The sequence below is a fragment of the Mercenaria mercenaria genome, chromosome 6 (genome assembly GCF_021730395.1).
Source record: "Mercenaria mercenaria strain notata chromosome 6, MADL_Memer_1, whole genome shotgun sequence".
Classification (NCBI taxonomy): Eukaryota; Metazoa; Mollusca; class Bivalvia; order Venerida; family Veneridae; genus Mercenaria; species Mercenaria mercenaria.
Genome location: NC_069366.1, coordinates 74161829 through 74188013, shown reverse-complemented (window position 1 = coordinate 74188013; position 26185 = coordinate 74161829). Strand labels below are relative to the sequence as shown.

At 34.6% G+C, this 26185-nt stretch overlaps 1 protein-coding gene across 3 annotated transcripts in view; it reads right to left on the bottom strand.

Moving 5' to 3' along the window:
- Positions 1 to 470: 470 nt before the first annotated feature.
- LOC123548604 (translation initiation factor IF-2-like) overlaps positions 471 to 26185 on the bottom strand; it is a 34953-nt gene continuing 9238 nt past the window's right edge. For 2 of the 3 annotated variants that reach the window (XM_053546339.1, XM_053546337.1), the window contains exons 2-9: positions 23492 to 23555; positions 23031 to 23146; positions 18255 to 18421; positions 15608 to 15635; positions 14921 to 15068; positions 14077 to 14283; positions 5620 to 5751; positions 471 to 4651 (exon numbers count right to left, since the gene is read on the bottom strand). In XM_053546339.1, the coding sequence (XP_053402314.1) occupies positions 4488 to 4651; positions 5620 to 5751; positions 14077 to 14283; positions 14921 to 15068; positions 15608 to 15635; positions 18255 to 18421; positions 23031 to 23146; positions 23492 to 23531 (1002 nt within the window). In that variant the 5' untranslated portion in view covers positions 23532 to 23555 and the 3' untranslated portion in view covers positions 471 to 4487. Of the gene's footprint in view, positions 4652 to 5619; positions 5752 to 14076; positions 14284 to 14920; positions 15069 to 15607; positions 15636 to 18254; positions 18422 to 23030; positions 23147 to 23491; positions 23556 to 23966; positions 24242 to 26185 lie in introns of all 3 variants that reach the window. The other variant, XM_053546338.1, reaches the window with a different exon arrangement.

The following is a 26185-nucleotide window of genomic DNA, read 5'->3' as shown; positions in this document are numbered from 1 at the left end:
GAGTTGTTTGTATATGATAATTAAATTCATCTTCTACCTCTGGCTCATGTGGTGAAGTGGTTTGTATAATAATGATCATTAATCATCTACCTTCGATTCATATGGTGAAGAATTTTGTAGATATGATCATGTATCACCTCATACCTCTGGTTCATGTGGTGAAGTCGTCAATTACTTGCATAAAACAGCTAGCTAGATTAACACACAAGAACATTAGACTGGTTAACTGACCGCCATATGCTATATACAACTGAAATACTGTTGAAAAAATGATACTAAACCAAACAGAAAATGCAGTACAGTGGAACCCGACTCATTCTAGCATTGGTGGCTAGAGTACCGAGGCTAACAAGAGCAATTCATGTGATCCCATACCATTTTCCATGTTTCAATCACTCCAAACCCTGGATAAATGAATAATGTTGCAGATTGCCATGCCAATTCAGATTGACTGAACTAAAAATAATATCAACAGTTTATTAATTTATTTATAAAACAAAACATAAATGTGGAGTGGAAAGTTTGTAACAAAATCGTTTTTTAAAGCAATATTGAACACACACACTTTTACACACACTTTTTCTCAATAAAACATGTATAGCAAAATGCTCACATATAGATTTAGCTCTATAAGGATTATTTTAATAAGGAAAACATTTTTCTTTACAATGTACACATTAAATTTACCCATTTTCTCTTCTTCAATACCTTATGATATACAAAGAAAAAGTTCAGTAAATAAACCCACTCAGCAGTTTGCTAAAAAGAGTTCTTACTTTTCTGGAAAATCTTTATGTTAGAACCCATAAATCAATTTGAAACAACATTTCTTAAAAAATTCAGAACTGTTTCACATAATCATAAACATTTTAATTCATATAATTTATTTTTTGAAGATGTGTAACATTGCCTGCTGTATCAAATAAAAACAAACTGATTCATAGCACAAAAATTTCACTGTAAATGCTATAACACATATCTATTAAGTATTACTAAGCAACCATTAAATACAATAGGGTTATTTTAACAGTAGCTCGATATGGGATGCTGTATTCAGCTCGAGTGGATTTTTGCCAGATTGGATCTCACAAGGCGCGCAAGCGCCAAGTGTGATCCAACCTTGCAAAACCCACAAGAGCCGAATACAAAATCCCAGATCTAGCTACTGTTATAATAACCCTTTTATTATATACCTTTACCTTTTTGTGTTGTTCTGTTATTGAAGGAAATCTTCAATGTTTATCGATATTAAAATGGAACTAAGAGAAGTTTTTATGTGCGCTATTTATAGAATTGTGTCAGGTCATGCATATTAATGAAAGTAGTACGGCAGCATACAATACAGAAGGTACAATACAGAATTTAAAAGGTACAATACAGGTTTTTTTCTGCCAGTTCATATTTAATTGTGAAATACAAGCCGATTTTTTTACAGAATTTATGTAGGTATATAATAAAGGTAAATATTGGACCAATATGAATTTCAATATTGGCCCGATATCAATCTTGCAAGGTTGTAATATTAGTTCAATATTGTTTCTGACAGATAGAAATTAGATGTTGATGTTTGATATCCGCTGAATTTTGGACCAATATCCTAAACAGACATGAGTTTGCTGACATTGGTCCAATATATAAATGTTAGCTGGAATTTAGCAAAAATTATATTTCAAAAGGGAAAATCAATTGTAAAATATTTACTACTATTTTAAAATGCTCTTTGACACAAAGTGTTTTTTTTTCCACAAAAAGAATGTGACATAAAATAAACCCTGCATACATAAAATTTTCTGAAATAAAACAGATTTGTTAATATCTTTACCTTATATACACTGCTAACAATTTACAAACAGTAAAAAAGTTTATTGCATTTACAATGTACCATCTATATATATATATTTACATAACATACAACACAAATAAATTAAAGATCACGCTATATGTATATACCTGTCACAATGGCTTTTAGCCTATATAGCTGTAATGTTCGTACTATATATATGTTTAGTTTTGTCAGCTTGAAATTTTGTGCTTTCCACAAAAAAAGCCGTTTCATGGGAATAATAATTTACGGTTATCAAGTTTTGAAGATTACAATGAAAGGGAATTTTTTGTTGTTTGTTGGAATCTAATTTTGTGAATTGACACAACCACCAAGGCCACGAAGTTTGTCCCTAGTGAATATAACTGATTTCACAGTAACAAAAGTCACTTCATAGAAAAGACAATCTGTTGCAATCCTGAAATTTGAATATTTTGACACGGTCCAATTTGGACATTTTACCAAAATACATGTTCATGGTATTATTTCAGCTTGTGAAACCAAAATTCACCATGTAACTTATGGAACTATTATATCTGATATAATTTTTGTACCAGTATGTAAAATTTCTTTCAGTGTTTCTTTAGGGGGAGTGTCTGTGGGGAGTGGGGGAGGAGTTATGTCAAGTATGGCTAGTGTATTGAAATTCTGTGTGTTTTTTTGACAATGTTCAAACTAATTCTGTTTGAGAAAATATGTATTTTGTATTTTTATGTGTGTTGTTTTGGTAAATAGTTTCTATCAAAAATGATATACCATTAAATTTAAGTACCCACAAAATGTAAAAAGAACCTACCCAGTATTCAAATTACCAAAATTGGCTAAAACTTTAAAAACACAATGAGTCTCTCATTGTAATAAAAATCTATTTGGTTCTGCAGATGTTAAAGCTATCCCTGCACAGATTGTTTGGAAAAATAGTTATTGTATATTTCTTTATAAACACCCTTGGCGGGTGTGGTGTAACATTTTGCAAAAGAGGGGCATTCATTAAAGTCCTACAAATAGGGCATGATGAACAGACAGATGAACTCGCAATAATGTGATACAACCATATTTTCAAACATCATATAAAATGAAGTTCTCATAAATTACAAGTTTCACAGTAAATTTTGTTATCTAACATTGAGAGATTATAACAGAGGTACCATATAAAACAGTATCAAATGTTTCGTTAACTGATTTTGTTCATTGTTTAACCTTTAGCCTGCTGGCAGCAAGTGATTTTGCCTTTGCAGCCAGTGCCGACCAAGATCAGCCAGCAGATGTATATTAATGTCAATATTTTCCAGCTGATATAGCGATTTAAAATTTTCAATGACAGCCACACTACTAAAGAGGTATACCTCCAGATTTAGATCTGAGAACGAACACAGCAGTCAAGTGGTAGGATGCTGAAGTATGAAACTAGGGGCTGCCAGTTTAAACTCCTGCTTCTACAACTAAAATTATTAGCATTCTTTGGGACAACAGTCACATGTATGCATGCTTTTCATTTGGCATGCTTGATTAAGCTTCTGGAATTGAAGCGTCCTTCACTATGTTGCAAACAAAATTACAACCACTCGTCTGAGGGAATTGCATATATAGGTGACTAAATAAACATAAATACAGACATATGTTTAAAACATACATGGTATGTAGATCAGAATATTAAAAATTCTGTCACAGATTTAAACTTCTACTAAAGATCAGTAACTATGAAATACCAGTACATGTAAACATGTAATATAACTTTGTGAGCATAAAGTTGTGTAGTTTCTGGAAAGACCATTTCCTGGGACATGAATATGGAATGGAAGTTAAATTTTGAAGATAAAATGAAAATTTGCTTAGTCATCAGGATTTAATTTCACAGTTTAACACAACAATGAAGTCCAGGATAATAGTCACCCACATAAGTTAATGATTTCACAGTATTGCAAGGTGTTGTATTAGGAGTACAGCAAAATTTCTTGTATAAACTTTTTTTCCATGCGACCAGCACAGTATATTCACTACAAGTAACACAAATAGTGTTCAAGAATACATACTGTCAGACCTCACAGAGCCACTTAACTTATAATCACCAGGAAAAGATAGTACTTTTAAAAATTTGACAAAAATGACTTAAGTTTGGAATACACATACTGTATTTTTTTCCTAGAAAGATAAGAAACACATGTACACACAATATGATAGTGCTTATAAAATAATTTCTATTTAAACTTATAAGAAATATTCTATGCCATTTCAATACACCATTCATTCATTTCACTGAATAGTACTGAATACAAGTTTAACAGGAATTATCTTTGTCATGGATATTTCCATAATCACAGCAACATAGTATTATTTCTGGTATTTGTGTGCTGTCATGCCAACATAGAAACATCTGATATTCTTGTTTATGCGGAGGCAGGAAACAATATTTTCTGTATATCATTACATAATATTATAACTGAGGTTTATTTTTAGGTAAATCTGAAGTAAGACCTTTAAAACATCAAAACACAGATCTTTCATTACTCAGTAAGCTATTGTTTTGCAAGACAGTTTGTTTTAACATGTCTACACATATTTCTGTAATCACTTCTCCTAAGAAGTTGGACTATCAATATCATTATCATGACAAACATTTGATTGTATCACAACACATTTCAAAATAGCCTATTGCATCAACATGTTAATCAAAGCTGCCAAAACTACCGCAGCTTCCGAAACTGCCAAAACTACTAAGTGAGCTCCAACTACCACACCGGCCCATTCCGAACGGTCCAAATCCTCCCATCATTCCACCACCCATCATCCGGCTTGCACCGTAGCCAAGGGCAGCACCACCGATCAAACCTGAAATATATCGTAAGATACAAGTACAATAAAATATTACTTGCTGATCATGATATTAAGTACACTGGTAAAACTTAGTCATGTAATAAATTTTCTAGCTAATCTATGTCAAATATTTTTACACCATAAAATAATATTGATCTGTACAAAAAACAAAGAGAATATATCTGATAGGAAAAGAATATACATAAATTTGTGAAAGTACCAGATGGTCAATACTGAGGTCGGGGTTCGATCCCCGGCAGCTACTCGGGAATTTTCAGAAACGCTTTTCAGTGTTTCCCACCCAGCTAGAGGTGTACTGGTCAGGAATCCAGGCAATCCTTGCGTGTATCAGTGCTATACACTGGGCACGTTAAAGAACCAGGCTGTCTATTCGCAACGAGCTAGGCTAAGTTAGCCGGACAAGCCTGTATCTGATTTCTGATCTCTCTGTGGGGGCTTTGTCTCACTCTGTCCCTCTGGTCAGATCGCTCTGTGTCTGTACTAGTAGAGGATGATTTCGTGCCCTGTGTGGCTGCAGTTGCTGTAAAGCGCCTTTGAACGTGTTTATCATGAAAAGGGCGCTATATAAATCTGGTATAATAATACTAAAAATATTATGGCCATGTACTCTGCTTGCACAGTCATATAATAAGTACAAAAGGTAACATTTGTCAAAACACTATGCCACTTTCCCCATTTTTGTGTTTACAGAACACGCAAGGGAAGCAGATTTATCTATGATAGATGCATCACTTATACATGTATTTTCAATGCAACATGAAATTAATAAAATACTGTGATCTCCATCAAACAACAATCATTTTTGGCTTCACTAGTTGGTAGAGTGGTCAGGATTGTCTGAGCTAAGGAACTGCTGTGAAGTCCATCCCTATTTCATTCATAAATCAAAATAACTAAGTATACTAAATAAAGCAAATAATTTACCACTACCCATGGAGCATTTCCAAATTACATTGTATTACCTGCTGCCATTTTTCCTTTATTGCCTCCTGGAAATCCACCTTTCTTTTTATGATGATCTTGTACATAAACAACCTGTTGTCCAGGAGGCTGGGCATACCCTTGAGGTGGTGGGGGCTGCTGGTAACCATAGGCTAAAAAAGACACAAGGGTAGTACACATAGGCTAAAATCAGACAAAAAATTCAAACACATAGGCTTAAAATAGACACAAGAGTGATACTATTATGATGTATAACTTTCAATTACAGAACATTGTATAATGTATCATATCATTTAACCTTTTGCCTGTAAATTTCTGAAATGCAATGGTCCATCAATTTCGGCAACACTATTATTTCAAGGGGTGTTCATTGAAACTTTACTGACTGAATAGCAAACAGTGCAGACCATGATCAGCCTGCACAGATATGCAGACTAATCTTGGTCTGCACTGATCGCAAAGAGAGAAACAGACTAAAGGTTAAGAAGAAGAATGAACATATTATGTTTAGTATCAAAATTTTGTTAAAACTTATAGATTTTGAAAATCATACCTTCAATTTTTTGAGTGCTAAATATTTTTTCAATGTTTGATTTAGTTTGCATTATTGAATATTCATTTCCTTCAAATCATAATCTTTGCAAATCTGACATATGTCAAGAAAGCTTAAGGTGTTTGCCCTGTGACATGATATAGTAAGCACTTTGGTCCAGTCTCTTCAAGAAATTGTCAAAGGCATTTACCAAAAATTCTAATAGACAGATCTTTATTTAATGGCTTTAGGTATAAGCTTTATCACCGAAGACTTCAGGTTTTATATATAATCAGATTGTTTATTGTTTGATATTTACCAAAAGTGACATATCCTTTGTGAAGTCAAATACTAAGAAGGTATATAAACCTGATTTACAAAAGGAAAGACATAATATTAGATACTTTATATTAAATAGGTAACATTTACTTTGCGAACAAATAAAGGACTATAAGTGCTGAACTCTGTGTCATCAATTTAAAAGGAAACTTTGTTTTAAAGTAACTTTGTGAAAGTAAAGAAACATTAATGCTAGAATATCACAAATAAAAGTTTAGAAAACACTTAACAGGAGACTTGAGTGTGTTATTTGATAAAAGGAACATAGCTCCTACATCTTAAGAAAAATTTCGTTCATAATAACACCAATAGGCTTAAAATGGGAACCAAATTCGCGACTACCGTATAGTGGGTTAATTCTGCGGGTTTTTGTTTTTGCGGGTCTGTGAGTTGAGGCTGTCATACAGAAATAAATTCTGAACATTTAAACTATCAGCAGAATTTTCTGATGCAGAAATAAACTTTGATATTTCGCTTAATATAATGACCTGTTATCTTTATCTCACGAGTTTTCGTCTGCTGTCAAGATATTCACACCGTATCAATTGTGGTTGATTGCTTTTGTTATTGTATCAATCTATTGTCCACGAATGAATGCTTACCATTTCGGGCATGAAATCTTTACAAGTGTATATCACAAAACACTCTAGGTTTATGAAAAGTTGAACAAACTAATTAATGTGTGTTGTAACTGTTGTAAATGAATGGACTGCGAACAGACTATGTAGTAGATTTTGCATTTGTATAATTATATTTGTAAATAAATCGTAAATGTTTCTACCAGCAGTGTTACATTTCATGAAAACGTCTTTCAAAATGAATAACCGATACTAGACCTACAGTATTTATTTTTAACTCTGATTTTTTATCATGCACGATTTTGAAAAAGAATCAGATTTAAACACAAATCAGCTGCACCAATTTCACTGTCCTAGATTCTGACCTAGATAATGCCACTAAGACATAACTGACGAGAACAATGTGCATTTGAGTCATCAATTATGACGTTGTAAATGCTGTACTGGTACTGATGATAAACCCAAACAGACGATAAAGTCAACCACCTTGGAAATATTCGATTGCAAGCGGTTATTTATAAAATTGAACACACCATCTAATAGTTTCCACTTAGAACACCAACTGGTGTAAACAAAAACAAAATTGGTAAATATTCTGTATAAATAAATGACTTACATTTATTTGTATAAAAAATATTTATCCAAAATTACTGGGGAAGTGGGTGTTTTTTGCACATGCTCACTGTCGAAACATGAAGGCCTGACATCGGGTCACTTTTCATTACTTGATCAGGAATGACTGTTGCAGCTTTTTGGGGAAAGTTTCAATATAATAATACGAAGAAAATTTTGTAAATGACAAAGTGGTCGAATTTATCATCAGTCAACGTTCATACAGTCCCCATTTTACAAACCCCTTTCAGGGCCTCACTTCGTGTGAGTTTGCTTACTAAATATAAAATTTGAATTATGTAAAGTTTTCAGCAAATGTTAAGCTTTATTTTGATACCAACCATTGATTTCAATTTGCAGAAATAAAAAAGTTACAGGTAAAAAACCTCATTTTCTGTTCGGGTTTATCATCAGTACCAGTAGTTATTTCCCATGCACAGAATTTTCTTCCGGTTTATGCAAACCACAAAAATTCATTCCTGCTTTTCTGGAAGGTCGCAGAAATAAACAAGAGGGCCATGATGGCCCTATATCGCTCACCTGTTATCATTGCACTTGAGGACAAGAAGGTCCTCAGAAAAAATATCTATGTCCAAAGGACAGTAACAACAAAGGGAAGAAATTTAACCAAAAAGAAAAAAAAATTCTTACAAGGTATAGATATGTCAAAATAAACCTAAAAATTGGAGGTACCATCCATGTTGTACCACAGAAAACTGGTCTCAGCTTTTCCCTACGGCCAATAATAAACAAGAGGACCATGATGGTCCTGAATCGCTCACCTATCCCCACATGACCCAGTGTTGAACTGAGTATGACGTCGTTATTTCTATTATTTGACAAAGTGACCTAGTTTTTGAGCACATGTGACCTAGATATCATCAAGATAAAAAATTCTGACCAATTTTCATGAAGATCCATTGAAAAATATGGCCTCTAGAGAGGTCACAAGGTTTTTCTATTATTTGACCTAATGACCTAGTTTTTGAAGGCACGTGACCCACTTTTAAACTTGACCTAGATATCATCAAGGTAAACACTCTCACCAATTTTCATGAAGATCTCGTGAAAAATATGGCCTCTAGAGAGGTCACAAGGTTTTCTATTTTTCGACCTACTGACCTATTTTTTGACCGCACATGACCCAGTTACGAACCTGACCTAGATATCATCAAGCTGAACATTCTCACCAATTTTCATGAAGATCCATTGAGAAATATGGCCTCTAGAGAGGTCACAAGGTTTTTCTATTTTTAGACCTACTGACCTAGTTTTTGACCCCACCTGACCCAGTTTCAAACTTGACCTAGATATCATCAAGGTGAACATTCTGACCAATTTTCATGAAGATCTCTTGAAAAATATGGCCTCTAGAGAGCTCACAAGGTTTTTCTATTTTTAGATCTACTGACCTAGTTTTTAACCCCACGTGATCCAGTTTCGAACTTGACTTAGATATCATCAAGGTAAACATTCTGACTAATTTTCATGAAGATCCATTGAAAAATATGGCCTCTAGAGAGGTCACAAGGTTTTTCTATTTTTAGACCTACTGACCTAGTTTTTGACCGCACGTGACCCAGTTTCGAACTTTATCTAGATATCATCAAGGTGAACATTCTGACCAATTTTCATGAAGATCCATTGAGAAATATGGCCTCTAGAGAGGTCACAACGTTTTTCTATTTTTAGACCTCCTGACCTAGTTTTTGACCCCACATGACCCAGTTTCGAACTTGACCTAGATATCATCAAGGTGAACATTCTGACCAATTTTCATGAAGATCCATTGAGAAATATGGCCTCTAGAGAGGTCACAAGGTTTTTCTATTTTTAGATCTACTGACCTAGTTTTTAACCCCACGTGACCCAGTTTCGAACTTGACCTAGATATCATCAAGGTGAACATTCTGACCAATATTCATGAAGATCTCATGAAAAATATGGCCTCTAGAGAGGTCACAAGGTTTTTCTATTTTTAGATCTACTGACCTAGTTTTTAACCCCACGTGACCCAGTTTCGAACTTGACCTAGATATCATCAAGGTGAACATTCTGACCAATTTTCATGAAGATCCATTGAGAAATATGGCCTCTAGAGAGGTCACAAGGTTTTTCTATTTTTAGACCTAATGACCTAGTTTTTGTCCCCACGTGACCCAGTTTCGAACTTGACCTAGGCATCATCAAGGTGAACATTCTGACCAATTTTCATGAAGATCCATTGAAAATTATGGCCTCTAGAGAGGTCACAAGGTTTTTCTATTTTTAGACCTAATGACCTAGTTTTTGACTGCACGTGACCCAGTTTCGAACTTGACCTAGATATCATCAAGGTGAACATTCTGACCAATTTTCATGAAGATCCATTGAATATTATGGCCTCTAGAGAGGTCACAAGGTTTTTCTATTTTTAGACCTACTGACCTAGTTTTTGATGGCACGTGACCCAGTTTCGAACTTGACCTAGAATTTAACAAGATGAACATGACCCATTTTCATAAAGATCCCATGAAAAATGTGACCTCTAGAGATGTCACATGGAAAAGTTTACGGACGCACGGACGACGGACACCGCGCGATCACAAAAGCTCACCTTGTCACTTTGTGACAGGTGAGCTAAAAAGTTACTAAAATAAGCTATTTATAGTAACGTAAAAGGGAAGTAATTAAAAAAAAAAATATTGGAAGTGGACAAAAGAAGGATCTACCAAATAAATCTGTTGACATAAATGAAATTTCAGATCAGTATCTTCATTAGTTATGGAGATATAACAATTTTAATTTGAAATAAAGGGAGATAATTTGACATAAAATCAGTCCATAGTTATCTACCCTGATTGTCTCAGTCCAACTAATAAAAATAATGAAATTTCAAATAAGTCCTGTAAGTACTTACTGATATAAATCCATTTTGATTACAATCAGGGGAGGTAATCAGATATAAAATAACTCTGGAACCTATGATTGGATCTGATTTGTCATGGAATCCAAGATTTATTGTTGTTGAAGATATTTTGGAAGTTTGTATCAAATAAAACCATAAATGAAGTCTCTATATGGCTGCAAAAGCCAAAATAGCCAATTTTGGACCTTTAAGGGGCCATAACTCTGGAACCCATGATGGAATCTGGCCAGTTGAAGAAAGGAAGCAAGATCTTGTGGTGATACAAGTTGTATGCAAGTTTAGTTAAAATCAAATCATAAATGAAGCTGCTATTGTGCAGACAAGGTCAAAATACCTAATTTTGGGCCTTTCAGGGGCCATAACTCTGGAACCCATTAAGGGATCTGGCCGGTTCAAGAAAGGAACCGAGATCTTATGGTGACACAAGTTTTGTGCAAGTTTGATTAAATTCAAATCATAAATGAAGCTGCTATTGTGCAGACAAGGTCAAAATAGCTAATTTTGGCCCTTTCAGGGGCCATAACTCTGGAACCCATAATGGGATCTGGCCAGTTCAATAAAAGAATCGAGATCTTATGGTGATACAAGTTGTGTGTAAGTTTGATTAAAATAAAATCATAAATGAAGCTGCTATTGTGCAGACAAGGTCAAAATAGCTAATTCTGGCCCTTTCAGGGGCCATAACTCTGGAACCCATAATGGAATCTGGCCAGTTCAAGAAAGGAACCAAGATCTTATGGTGATACAAGTTGTGTGCAAGTTTGGTAAAAATCAAATCATAAATAAAGCTGCTATTGTGCAGACAAGGTCAAAATAGCTAATTTTGGCCCTTTCAGGGGCCATAACTCTGGAACCCATAATGGGATCTGGCCAGTTCAAGAAAGGAACCGTGATCTTATGGTGATACAAGTTGTGTGCAAGTTTGGTTAAAATAAAATCATAAATGAAACCACTATCGTGCAGACAAGAAATTGTTGACGCATGCACGGACTGACGGACGGACTGACGACGGACGAAGGGTGATCACAAAAGCTCACCTTGTCACTATGTGACAGGTGAGCTAAAAACACAGAAATGAACTAAGCCCATTTTAGGAGAAACCCGCAGAATTTTTTGCCCACAGAATTAACTCGCTATACAGTATGCAATTTCAGGAAGTAGCTGAGGATTTTTTTTGCTTTAAAATTTAAAGTAAAAATAAAGTGAAATTAGATTTTTTATGAAACAACTGTGTAGTATGTAAATTATACAGAAAACTATATCTATATGATAAAAAAACATTTGTCACATAGGTAAAATTGTGTAATACAGATACAGTCGACCTTGTCATAGCGGCTCACTGAATTAAACGACTTCCTGTCGTATACGTCCCTGTTCCAGACCGCCCAACGTAATTTACTATATAAAGTCACTGATTTAAGCGACTCCCTGTCTGACGCGACTAATGACCATAATTTTTGCGTCCTATGACGATTATATGTCTGATTTCAACGACCCTTGGCAATTTTCACAGCCTACAAATTTGCAAAAAAAATTTTTGGCACCTCATCATAACCCTGTCAATTAGCGATAATTAGCTTTTAATTGTTCATTCTTCACAGAGTTCGCTAAACATATCATTAATTTATTATATTTAACTGACCCGTGTCTATTGATTATCGGCCATTTGAACAATAACCTATCTCTTTACTTTTGTTCTTTTCCTAAAGAAACGAATCCCGGATGTTTCCAAATGCAAAGTATGGGATTTCTTCATCAATATTTGCGTAAAACATCATGTGGTTACTATGAAAATTTATCAAGTAATTTACAACCAAAATTATCCAGGATTTTTCCTATTAATGCACGACACTACGTCATGGAAAATTACTAGGAAAACTACTTGCAGATGGCTAGTGCGTGGGACTTTCTTTACTCTAAACATAACAACCATTAAACACCTAAATATTTTTAAATGTGTACGGTCATGAAGGTCACAAGTGATTTGTGTGGGTTTCCCCAAAACAACAATTTGTGTGTACGATAGCCTTATATTATAAGGGAAAGTGTTAATCAAAACAGAAAGACCGCGGCTTCCAAATACTTTATGACACCACAATAGCTAATGCAGCGGAAGTAACCCATAATGTGCCGTCGATTGATCATCATAAAAATTATGTAATATTGCAATGCCAAAAACAAACTAACATATTTGACTTCTTCTGTAGACAATGAAATGAATGAAAGTAAATACTGTGGGACTTGATATGACAGTCCTTTTGAACTGATGATTTAGATGTTGCCAGTCTAGTTACTAGACTGTGCCATGTATTCAGTGTTTTAATCATGATTTTTTTATACATGTCTTGCACATAATCAATTAATAAAAACACAACATATTTTTATTGTGCTTATTTTTAAACATAATATTTTAAATTTTAGAATAAATTATTTGACAACATAGTATCTTCTGTCTTAAACATACATAAATGATAACAGAATCAAAAAAATTGGCATACACGTTGTTATATTAATCATATTTAAACAACTGACCTTGCTATTTAGTGAACCTGAATTAAAAGACTCCCTGTCATAATTATGTGACCTTTTATGGGTGGTCCCGTGGAAAGTCACATATGACAAATCTGACTGTATTCTAATATTCTAATTCTAATAGGACACTCATAAAAAAACTACTGTTGTAATATTTTACTGAAATTACTGTTGTTTTTTTCTTAAATATTTTAATTTACATCGGTTGTCAGCAATCTGGCAGACAGCCATGATTTAAGAAAAATGATTTCAGCTCCAAAATATCATAATGATGTGAGATACAAACATAGAACAAGAGCTTGTATAACACGAAATGCCCACCTTGATTCATTCAGTAACTGCACAAGAAACAGAAATCATTTGGTCACTGAGCACTGGACGTTTGACATACTGACCTCAAATCAATAATTATGGGTCATTTACCAGTCATAAGTGAGCTCCGTATCAAATATGTCCTTAGACACCAAAGCATTCTCTAGTAATTGGAAAAAAAAGTTCTAGTGTTCTGGGTCAATGTGACCTTGACCTTTGACCAACTGACCTCAAAATCACTAGGGGTCATATGCTGGTCATGACTAACATCTCTATTAAGTTTCGTGATCCTAGGCTCAAGCGTTCTCAAGTTATCATCCCGAAACCATCAATAGGGGTCATTTGCTTGTCATGATTGACCTCCCTATCAACTTTCATGATCCTAGGCCCAAGCATTCTCAAGCTATCGTCCCAAAACAGTTGAACTGTTCTGGGTCACTGTGAACTTGACCTTTGACCTACTAATCTCAAAATCACTAGCGGTTATCTGCTGGTCATGACCAACATCCCTATTAAGTTTTGTGATCCTAGACCCAAGCGTTCTCAAGTAATCATCCGGAAACCGATTGGTCTACATACAAACTGAAATACCGACCGACCAACATCTGCAAAATAATATACCCCTCCTTCTTCGAAGTGGGGCATAATAACACAGAAGCCTTACGTTGTTGTCCTCCATAGTACTGTTGTTGTGGATAACCAGCTGGCTGTGTTGGATAAGGCTGCTGAGGGTATGGTTGTTGATAGGGCTGCTGTGGGTAGCCAGGGGCTGGAGCAGGATAGCCTGGTTGCTGTGGATACCCTGGTTGCTGGGGGTAACCTCCCATCTGTTGTGTGGGATATGGGGCCTGGTATCCACCTGGAGCTGGGCCTTTCAATAATGGAATTGGTAAAAGTAACAATAAAATGCCTAGACAAGTTTATAATCGTGTAATGTGAATTAATTTTTCTTATTAAATTTGAGGTTCTGTTGATCCACAAATCCCAGAATTACAGAGATTCATACCGCATCCCTCCCTCCCTAGTTCTTCTGGCACAAACAAGAAAACAGTATGCAGGTAAAATTAATTGACTTTACAGTATTAGATTATTTTTTCTAAACTCGAGAAACAAGAAAAAATCATTTTCTTCTTTGCTTTGTAAATTATACACTTTCATTAATAGGTTTGCAAAACATTTTTATTTCATAATCTAACTGAGAAACTTATTTTTAGAACTTATTTTCAAACTCAGACATGTAACCCTGAGGTTAAAAGTCTTAAAAGCTGCAATTTTCAGAAACTTACCGGTAAAGCCAGAACAACTTTCGTAGCAAAATTGGAAAGTTAAACTAAAAACTTAACTTATTTTGATTTGGCAAATAATAGTAACTGTTAACCTTGATAAACTTAAGAATGAAAGAATGACAAAAGTAAATGAAACTCTAAAAAGGCAAAGCACCGAAACTTTTATAAAGTTTTGTTAATACTGATGTGCTGATATATTTAATATCAATAAAAACTACAAACCCATATTTGCAAATCCTACAGGCTGAGGCATGGGTGGTCCACCATAAGAAGGTCCGGCACTGTACGGTGGGGGTTGGTTACTCACAGTCTGGGCAGTCTGGGGTTGTATCGGGGCTTGTGCTTGGGCACTCTGAGGTCTAGATGGTAACTGAAATTGTTACAATTTATCATGATCACCAATCAATATAATCATATTTTTTTTTAGTTTTTTTTATCAAGGTGGTTTTTAATATCCGAGAACTGAGAAATATCCAATAGATGACATCCTAAATAAAATGTTTCTTTACAGTAGTGCTCTAATCCAGATTTTCAGAGGGTAGATAGATACTGTATTTTTTTACTTTTAGTCAATACAGGTCTTATCAAGATTGAGCCAAATTACAGTATGGTAACAAATTACTTCTTACAATTTACATGACTTGTGTTATTAACTAAACCATCACTGTAATGGATTTAATGATAGAAAGAAGATTATAATTATGAATTTTCTATGAAAATAAAATGATACTTTCAGTGGTTGAAAAAATGGATACAAAGTATATTAAGAATGACCAAATTTATCTTTAACTGTGTTTATCAGATACTTTTAACAACCAATTAATATAACTTTTTAAATCAATTTAAAAATCAAGTTTTGCTGGGTGTTTATTCCGGGGCACACACTACAAACATATAATATATACTTACAGTTGAACATATGGCTGTCATCCATTCACTAAAACAAAAACAATATTATTATGTTAACAGAAACAAAATCAACAAAATTACAGTTTATTTCAGAAAAAAAAGGTAAAAATCAAATATGTTGGACTGAGCTTTTTATATGTCAGTCAATAATAAGAGATATACTAACTTACTATACTAACTTATTATATTTACTTATTCAAATACTTAGATGTAGCAATAAAAAAATGGCATAATTTTACATATTTTGTATTTTCTCTTAAAACCCCTTGTGCTCATTATGGTTTAAGTACTTCAATGAAAACGTGCTTTTAAAATTCCATAAGGGTTTTAATTGTTTGTTAAAAACATTAAGCAGTTTTCCCAGTATGTGAGCCGCGCCATGAGAAAACCAACATAGTGGCTTTGCGACCAGCATGGATCCAGACCAGCCTGCACATCCACGCAGTCTGGTCAGGATCCATGCTGTTCGCTAACGGTTTCTCTAACTGTAATAGACTATGAAAGCGAACAGCATGGATCCTGACCAGACTGCGCAGATGCGCAGGCTGGTCTGTATCCATGCTGGTCTCAAAGCCACTATGTTGGTTTTCTCATGGCGCGGCTCATATGTTATGCATACACTACATATAATTACCTGGTTAGAAAATCACTACATCCAATATCACAAATGAAATTAGTGGAACAAAGCTCATTCCTCCCAACACATTTGAACTATATTACAAATCACATCATATCCATTACCTACAGAGTACAGGCAGTTCAATGCCCCGATAGTTATAATTACAATAGTAGGCAATCAAATAAGGCAAATATCATTTAGTATTATTGATATTGCCAATAAAAACTAGGACAATGATATTCTAAATACTGACCTTTATCTATTGCATGTTTTACGTTAGAAAGTTCAATTTCAGGGTCCATCATGTGTAATAGATGAGCAGGTCTACTCTCTTCTGATTTGAAAAATTTCCAAATGGTCAACTCTTTTTTATAAGGAAAGAAGGTGATATCCTTAACTATTTTAAGTTGCTGCATATTAAAACTGGAAAGGGGCCAAGTAAAAATAAAAGAAACTGACAGAAGTCTGTGCCAAGGATGCTTAAGGCTGAATTTCATTAAAATTCATCAGGCATTTCACAAGAAATTGTTTAGTATTTTTTCTATTTTTGTTGCCTTGGCAGCCCCTTAAAGGGTCCTAGCAGAACCATTGAAACAAATAAGAGAGATCATCATCCACACAAGGATGCAACAGATGGTGTATATCCATCCAGTGATTCTTTAGAAAAGGTTGGTTAAACGTTTTTTCTTTTTTAGCTCTGACAGTCCCTTAAACAAGGGCCAAGTAGAACCATTTGAGATAATTTAAGGAAGTCCATGCAAGGATGCTACATGCCAAGTTTGGTGAAGATCACTAAAAGAGTTAATGAGAAGAAACTGTTCAAAGGATTTTCTAGTTTTAGCTCTAGTGACCCCTAAAAGGGCCAAGAGCCCCTTTTGAATAAAACTGAGACGATGCTACAGGCAAAATTTTAAGAAAATCAATCATGTTGTTCATGTTGAGAAAAAATTGTTTGAAGTTTTTTTTCTAATTTTAGTGCTAGTGGCCCACAGAAAGGGCCGTGTGTCCTGACTAAGTTGCTTACTGGTATTTTTGTTTTCAGCTCTAGCAGCCCCTAGAAAGAACGAAGCATCCAAATTTTAACAAACTTTAGAAAGGGCCTTGAAATGATGCTACTGACAAAGTTTCATGAATATCCATACAGTCATTCATGTGGGTTTTTTTAAAACATTTTTCTACATTTAGCTGCTGAGGCCCCCTTCAAGGGGATTAACTGAACTATTTGAATATGTTTTAGACAGGACCATGGCAGTATGCTACAGACCAAGTTTTGTGCAGGTAGTTTCAAATGTGATGATGTTTAAGTAAGAAGAGGGTCAAAATGGCCCTAGGTCGCTGACCTGAGAAACAAACAGTTCAAACATGTTTGACCTAGTGATTTCATGGAAAAATATTCTGGCCAATTTTCAGTAAGATTGGATGTGGTCTCCTGAGTTTAAACAAGTATTTTCTTTGATGACCTAGTGACCTATTTTTTGACCCCAGATGACCCATATTCGAACCTGACCTAGATTTCATCAAGGCAATCATTCTGACACATATTTCATGAAGATCAATTGAAAAATACAGCTTCTATTGCATACACAATGTTTTTCTTTGATCTGACCTAGTGACCTACTTTTCAACCCCAGATAACTCATATTCAAACTTGACCTAGATTTTATCACGGCAATCATTCTGACTTAATTTAATGAAGATCAATTGAAAAGTACAGCCTCTATCGCATACACAAGCTAAATGTTGACAGACGAGAGACAACAGACAGACAGATGGATGTCGGACATCGAGCAGTCAAAATAACTCGCATGAGCATTGCTCAGGTGAGCTAAGAATGCTGACATAAGATGTCAAACATTGGATGCCAGACAATACATCCATGTAAACAGCTAACCCTGAACAAAAGTAAGATGAACTGAAACTGTTAAGTACAAACAAGTCGTAATTCTGACAAAATGCAAGTGAGAGTTAAGGTTCTAACTTCTTACCCTCCTAACTCACCTGATGAATATAATATGTATATGAACTTACTGTAATTCTTGTTCATTTTTCATCAGAAAGAAGTGTGGTTTAGCTTTGTGATTAGGTTTTTCTGGTATTGCTAAAATGCATGTGAGACTTGTGCCTGGTGGCAACTGTGGCATCTCTTTAAAGTTCTTGGCTGCATGTTCCCCATAGGCAAAATGTTTACACACATCCTGGAAAATTGAAATCACAAATACTTTTAACCATGAAGAACTCTTGTACAAACAGTAAGTGTTGAGTCATTCAGAAATACCAGAGCAATTTCTCTTCAGAAGAACTTGTGGATGTGAGGTCAAGAACAACAACTCTGCGAAGGAGCTTGACAATAGAGGTAGCCATTTATAGGAAGAGGAAGCTCTAAGCTCAGAAAATGGGGACATCTTTAACATATTGTTGCCGCAGCCACAAATCTTGACTCGTATGATGTAAGAGAATATGAGGAACAACTACTGAGCAATAACAAAGCTATTTACATAAACAGTTAATGTTTTTTTTTTGTACTGACATAATGCCCGTCCCTAGATTTGCCACTATAATGCCACCCTTTTCAATGGTGGAGTATTTAGACAATTTTCCACCAAAATGCCACCTAAAATGACACCAAAATGGTGAAAAAATGAACAGGACAGTGGCAAACCCGTTTTACACTAAATTCCACCTCTTTCCACTTGTGTACACCTTTAGGTGGCAATAAGTGGAGTATTTAGACAGTTTTACACCAATATGCCACCATTATGGTGGTAAATTTGTTTGCCACTTAATTCCACCAATAGCCACCTTCGTGGTGGCAGTAAGTGGAGTATTTAGACAAATTACCACTAAAATGCCCCCATTATGGTGTAAAAATATTTTCCACTAAACGCCACTTACTTCCACCTATCGCCACCTAACAGGTGGCAGTAAGCAGACAAAATTTCACCAAAACGCCACTATGGTGGTAGTCCTATTTTCCACTAAATGCCACCAAATAGCTGGCAATATAAGGAAAATACGTCGCAACTAGTGGAAATCGGCTGCACCTGCTGAATCTGAAAAAACTCAGTAGTAAGCAAAACTCAAATTATATAATATATTTTTTATTTTTATGAAAAATCAAAGACTCTTCACAAGAAATCACAAAAGATCTGAACACGAGGATCAGATGTTGTCAATGCAGTCTTATTTTTTCATATTCCAGGATGGCTTAAGTCGATGGCGAATGACTCTCCAAATTTCACTCCTTTGGATGTAAGGCCATTTTTCCAGCACACAATCTGTAACAGCAAACCATACAATGTCATCTATTAATAGATATATTTTTCTAACATTCTGAATAATTTTGCAGAAAATTGTAAATTTCCTCTAGAAAATATATGAAATCGAAAGACTAAACTGTAACTCACTGACATAACAAAGAACTCTACAAACTTAATCTATGCCAAAAACTGTGAAATCATTTAAATTCGCTGGCATCAAATTTCAAGCAAACGTAAAAAGGACTGTTTCGCGCGGGCTTTAATTCGCACATTTTCAATTTATAAATGAATAAATAAATAACAGCGCGGTCTTAAATTCACCCATTGGTTCTAGCGCGAAATACACGAAAATTCGTTCTACGCAAATAAAAATGATTTCACAGTAATATGCAACATCTTTATTATGAGAAGTTTCATCAAAATCTACATTGTAGAAAAAATTCTATTCACTCAAACGGTTAGTACATTGTTTTGTGGAAATATATGCATCTTGAATCAATAACAAGAACTTGAGAATTGATGAAAGATGTGGAAGCACAATTGCTCTAAGGTGATTTACTCTTGTGTCAAATTTCATGAATATTATCAATGGATTATTTGTTATGTAGGAATTTATGGATTGAAAAAACAATTAAAGGGCAATAACTTGGTTACTGAAGTGATCCTAATGGAAATTGCACATGCACATGCCCTGTAGTGATCTACATTTTTGTAGTTTCATGAAGATCCATCAATAGATGCAGGAAAAATCCCTATTTTTAACCAAATCAAGGGGAAATTCTTCTTTTATTAGGTAAATAACTTAGCATGTGTTAAGCAGTGTTAATGAGCTTATAATAATTACATGAGGTTTAGTGATTCTATAGACAAAGCTATAAAAATATTATTCCAATTACAAGCATTTTCAGTTAATCCGACGGACAGATAAAAAAGAAAGGACAACGCCAAAAATAATATCACTCCGCCTTTGGCAAAAGGTAGTAATAGCACTTGGGTTTTCATCACATATAATTAATATTTATCATATAATATGCCAGGAATTTCTATTAATTGGTGTATTTCTTTAAAAAATAAGGGTTATTTAAACATTAGCTTTTATAAAAACATAATATTTACCTGATTCAAAATTATCTTGATATGTTCTTTTATGCAGTAATAAGCTGTGTGCTGCTCAGGTATATACAGTCAGGCAGAAATATCATGTCACAAAGTTGCACTTTTTTCACAGAAGGTACCTGGTATGAACAGTTTAAAGTACATATTGTATCCTAAGTGCTAATCAATAATGTAAATAAATTACAAAATGATACAATTTTACAAACAGTGTTATAAACATGATTGAGCTATATTCCAGAAAATAATATCTGGGATTTATCCATCTGCCAAACTTCCGAAGACATAGAAGGAGATTTTTTTACTTTAATTCAAAGCAGTTTGGTAAATGTTGTTTCAAATTCAAGTATTTGTTTAGAGTAATTAAGACAATGTTAAAGACAGTAATAATTAAAAAAAATAAACAGTATGATATTGTTACCTCTCACAATGTGTTTCCAGTTTCTCCCAGGCTGACTCATCAAATGCCAGATTTCAAACTTTGGTATTACTACACAGATAAATTGATTCCACACATACACTTTCTTGGTCAGCTAAAGAAGGTGTCAAATACTTAAGTTGAAAAGCTATTGTAAAAACATCCTTTTTATAAACACTTCTTTTTTTTCAATTAATGAAGAGAATAGGCAAGAACTATTTCTTTGCATCTGACCTGATGTTTGCCTGCATATATAAATCTTAACTGACCCAAATTCCACCTGGGGTTGTTTCTATACATTTGTGTGGGAGCTTGTAACTTGATCTATCATTAATCTTATCTTTAACCAACTTTCTCTCATGCAGAAATAATACACTGCAGACACATTTAAAAATGATCTTTCAGATTCAGCTAGAACACCAATTTCCACTAGTTGCCACCTATTTTCCACCTTTTCTGTCTTTCATTGAATATAATGCAAAGCTATAAGAAGCAATAAATATTCTGTCTCACAAAAGAACGAAAATTCAAATTTTCTGTATACCATTCTGAATATTATTTTTGTCCAGCTAGAGTCAGCATAGACTTATTCTGATTTTAATGAAACCCTTTGAAGACGAGCCTGGGTATACTGTTTTGCAGATGTTGGTCAGTCTGTCGGTCATTTGGTATGTTGACCAATTGGTTTCCGGATGATAACACAAGAATGCTTGGGCCTAAGATCATGAAACTTTATATGTAGGTTGGTCATGACCAGCAGTGACCCATATTGACTTGGAGGGCCCGTAGGTCAAAGGTCAAAATCACAGCGACCTGGAACAGTTAAACAGTTTCTAGATGAAACTCTAATACTCTTGAGCCTAGGATCAGGAAAGTGAATGGGAAGGTTGAACATAGCTAGCAGATAACTCCTATAGATTTTTAGTTCAGTAGGTCAAAGGTCAAGGTCACAGTGAGCTGGAACAGTTAAGCTGTTTCCGGATGTTAGTTTGAGAATTCTTTGACCTAGGATCATGAAACTACATAGGGAGGTTGATCATGACCGGCAGAGGACCCCTACTGATTTTGAGGTCAGTCAGTGGTCAAAGGTCTAGGTCACATTGACCCAGAACACTAGAACTTTTTTTGCCCAATAACTAGAGAATGCTTTGGTCTAAGATCACATTCCATACAGAAGTCACTTATGACTGGTAAATGGCCCATAATTATTGATTTAAAGGTAGTACATCAAACGTCCAGTGCACAGTGACCAAATGATTTCTGTTTCTTGTACAGTTACTGAACGCATCAAATGGGGGCGGGGAGCATTTTGTGTTCTACGAGCTGTTGTCAATGTGCAGTTTTAGCAAAGTCAGGTTCCGTGTCAATTAGGCCTGAAGTCCCATTATACCTTGATTCCAACCTGAGTCCATGTGAAGATTTTTGTACAGGTAATCCAATGTCTTACAGTTCTCTTTTAAATCAAACATCACAAAAATTTCTAAGTTTCTTTTCCACCTATTCGCCACCAAGAAAATTTGCTAAGTCCCTATTTTCCACTAAACGCCACTCGATTTCCACCATGAAAAAAACTATGTTATACTTTCCACCAATTTTACACCTTTCTACCACCATAAAGAAAAACTATGTTCAAATTTACACCTAATGCCACCTAAATGCCACCAAAATAAAGTGGCTTTTGGTGGCAAATTTACCACTTAGGTGAAAAAAGAGCTGAATTACACCAAACGCCAACTAATGCCACCTATTTCCACCAACTGCCACCCTTTTTTCATGGAAATAAGTGGCAAAGAGTGGCATTAGGTGGCAAATCTAGGGACGGGTGATATGCAATTCCAGCATTATCAGTTCAACACACCAAAACTAACTTTTTCAGGTCATCTTTAGAATGGCAATATACAGGACTTTTTTTTGTATTGTGCACATTTTTCATATCTCTTATAAATGGGGCTAAAAGCGAACCACCAATTTTTAGTCCCTTTATAGGTGAAAACCCTGTAGATAAATAAATGGTACCTGCATCCGTATCTGTACTTTAGCATCTCTATCTCCCTGCCGTTTATAAGCCAGTAAATTACTGTCAGAATAAAGCTTTAAATATACATCATTCCATCCTCCCGAAAACATATTTTCTGTAAAACAGTAAGTTTGTACTGCCATACATACCAGCACTGTTTAAACTTCATTTTCACTCCATATAGCATTTTACACTTAACAAAAAAATATCAACTGGATTAAACTTCTGAATTTTCTTATTACAATAATGATCACAACACATAAAATCAAATTCTCTAACTGTATGTCATAGCATATATTATGAAAATGTACTACGAACACAACTGAAATGATTTGTTTTATCAAGAATGGATGTAAGTAACACAAGCTTATACTACACGTTCCAACAAATATTTGAAAGTTCTTTAAGAATGAAAATTCTTTACGAATTAAGGCAACAAAGAAAAACAATGATAACTTACTACTATGCCGTTTGACATAGCCCTCTTTCACAACTGACATTTTGTAAATCCAATCACTTTCAATCTGAAAAATCAAACCAATTAAAATATTAAACACATGTATGAGTGAAATTATGGTAATCTTTATCATAATGAGAAAAAAGAAAACACTTATATCAATGTATTTATACTTCAATTAAATAATCACCATTAAACCATTCTATGACCCATGATAAAACTTCATATTATTCAAATTTCATAACTTGCAAAATTACAGTGTTACCAATCAACACTTACTGTTTAAAAGCAAGGGTTTTCTAATTTTGCAACTTCCAAAATTACATATACATGAGTTCTACCTGAAATAATGCCTGTTTCTACCCTTCCTCTCTGATCAGTCTACTGTTAACTAGGGAATTTTATGAGTATTGGTAAAATCTCAATTCCTTTTTTTTTTTAATTTTACAATGTTAAATCATTTAAGTTATATTCTTACAAATGAATCCTCTAATATGTATAAGTGCTGGGGAATATATGAGTCGTTCAGCCATCCAGCCTATAATTAGGCCATTCAAAGACTTATGACCAAATAAAAGCAGACGCAGTGGTAACACTGTCAGACTACAAATCCAGGGATCGTGAGTTCGAGCTCTGGCATGCTAAGAACCAGGGAAGCTGCTAGAATTGGAACATCCTCTCTACCATGCACTGTTCTCCCACTAACATAACAAACAGTCTTCTAGAGGAGTCGCCCATATGAGTTAGTGGAGACTATAAATAAACTTATATACAAGTAAACAATGACCAAAATCCATCTTTTTCTAAGTTCATCAATTGCAAAATTCCTTTCAATTACAAACCAATCTTTACTATATATAAGGACAGAGATATATGCTGCTTTCAACCCTTTATCTCCAATGTTACCCTGCCAAAAGCAGCATAACTAATAATAAAATTTCATATTTTTCAAATTTCGCCATTTACAGAACTACATTCTAGCTATCTAGACAATCATTTACATCTTTTAAATTACTTGTCCCTTCAGATGAATTCATAAAAAGAAGTTTCCACTCCACTCCACTCAAAAGTCTTGTCGAAAATCTTGTTGAAAAGACAAAGTGCTGATGAACCCAGAACTGCTGAAGTGACTTAAGGTAACCTTTATGGTGACTAGTGCATACGCCTTGTGTTACAATCAAACACTTCCCCACCTTAACACTAGTTGAGATGTCTTGAAAGGTCTGAGCTAACCTGACAGTCAATTACGGATCAACTGACCAAAAACTGCACTTTCCTAGAGGGTAGTGATTAGTTCTAATTTATTCTGTTATTCTGTCATTTTTTTGTGATCTTACATTTAAAACACTTTTCCAAGTAACTAGAGCTATCACTTCAGTTGATTAATACCCCTAGACACCCCTTTGATCAGGGAAAGTAAAACGTTATGAACAAGACCTTTGGCCTTCAAGTATAATCTTGACCTTGGACCCAGTGACTTGGGTTGTACACTCTACAAGGCATCTGATAAGGCTACAAATGATGCTAGCTTTATGAAAATCCTTCCAGTGGTTGAGAAGATATGGAGCAAACACAAATATAAGCGATTTGACCTTTGACTACTTTGACCTTGGGCCGAACAACCTGTGTTGTGCAATCTGCATGTCATCTGAATGAGGGTAACAAATGATACTAATTTTCTGAAATTCTTCTAGTGGTTTAAAATATATGGACTGAACACAAAATTTAAACTATTTAACTTTTGACCTCAAAGTGTCACCTTGACCTTGGACTTACTGACCCGGGTTGTACACTCTGTTTGTCTTCTGGATGGGGTAATTAATGACCTTAGTTTTATGGAAACCACCCCAGCAGTTTAGACAATATGGAGCAGACACTAAGTTAAGCTATTTGACCTTAGACCTCCAAGTGTGACCTAGTACTAGAGTCAAAATAATTTGACGTTCAGATTGTTTTATATTTATGACGGAGCAATCTAAACGTCAAAACTTTGAAGGACTAAAATAATGGAGGATATATCACAGTACACAGTCATGTAAAGTTACTGGTGTTATCCCTTGCGCGTACTGGCGTGTAGACACAGTAAACTTTAATCATGTACAGTACATACATAGGTTTAAATCACCAGAAAATTCATAATTTTGGCTATTATTTGATAATTTTTACATAAATCAATGAGGAATTGAATCCCCTTTCGATACATGTATGTTTTATTTGAATTTATGGCCAATTCGTGACATAATCGGCATTTAAACCTATAGCATGTAAAGCATCGGCAGCAATGAAAATTTCATTGGAAATTGCTTCCACTATTTTGGTCTTTCGAGTGTTTGACGTGAGTTGGGATATTGCCCATATGAATTTTTTTTTTAAAAATCGCATCAAATTTGTTGGACTAAGTGCGACCTTGACCTTGGACCTAGAGACCAAACTTATGCCATCTCCACTTCATCTTGATGAAGTTAACAACTGATGCAACTTTTATGAAAATCTTCCCAACGGATTAGAAAAACTGAGCACAATCATGTTTAAAATATGAAATAAAACATAAATTTTGATGAAGAGTATTGTTTCAATTCTCAGTCCCAAGAAAAACACAAAATTGATAAAAGCTTCTGATTACTGCAAACAGAGTGCTAATTACTGTCAATAATTTATCAAATTGTAATCCTAACATCCCCAAACCTATTTCCGACC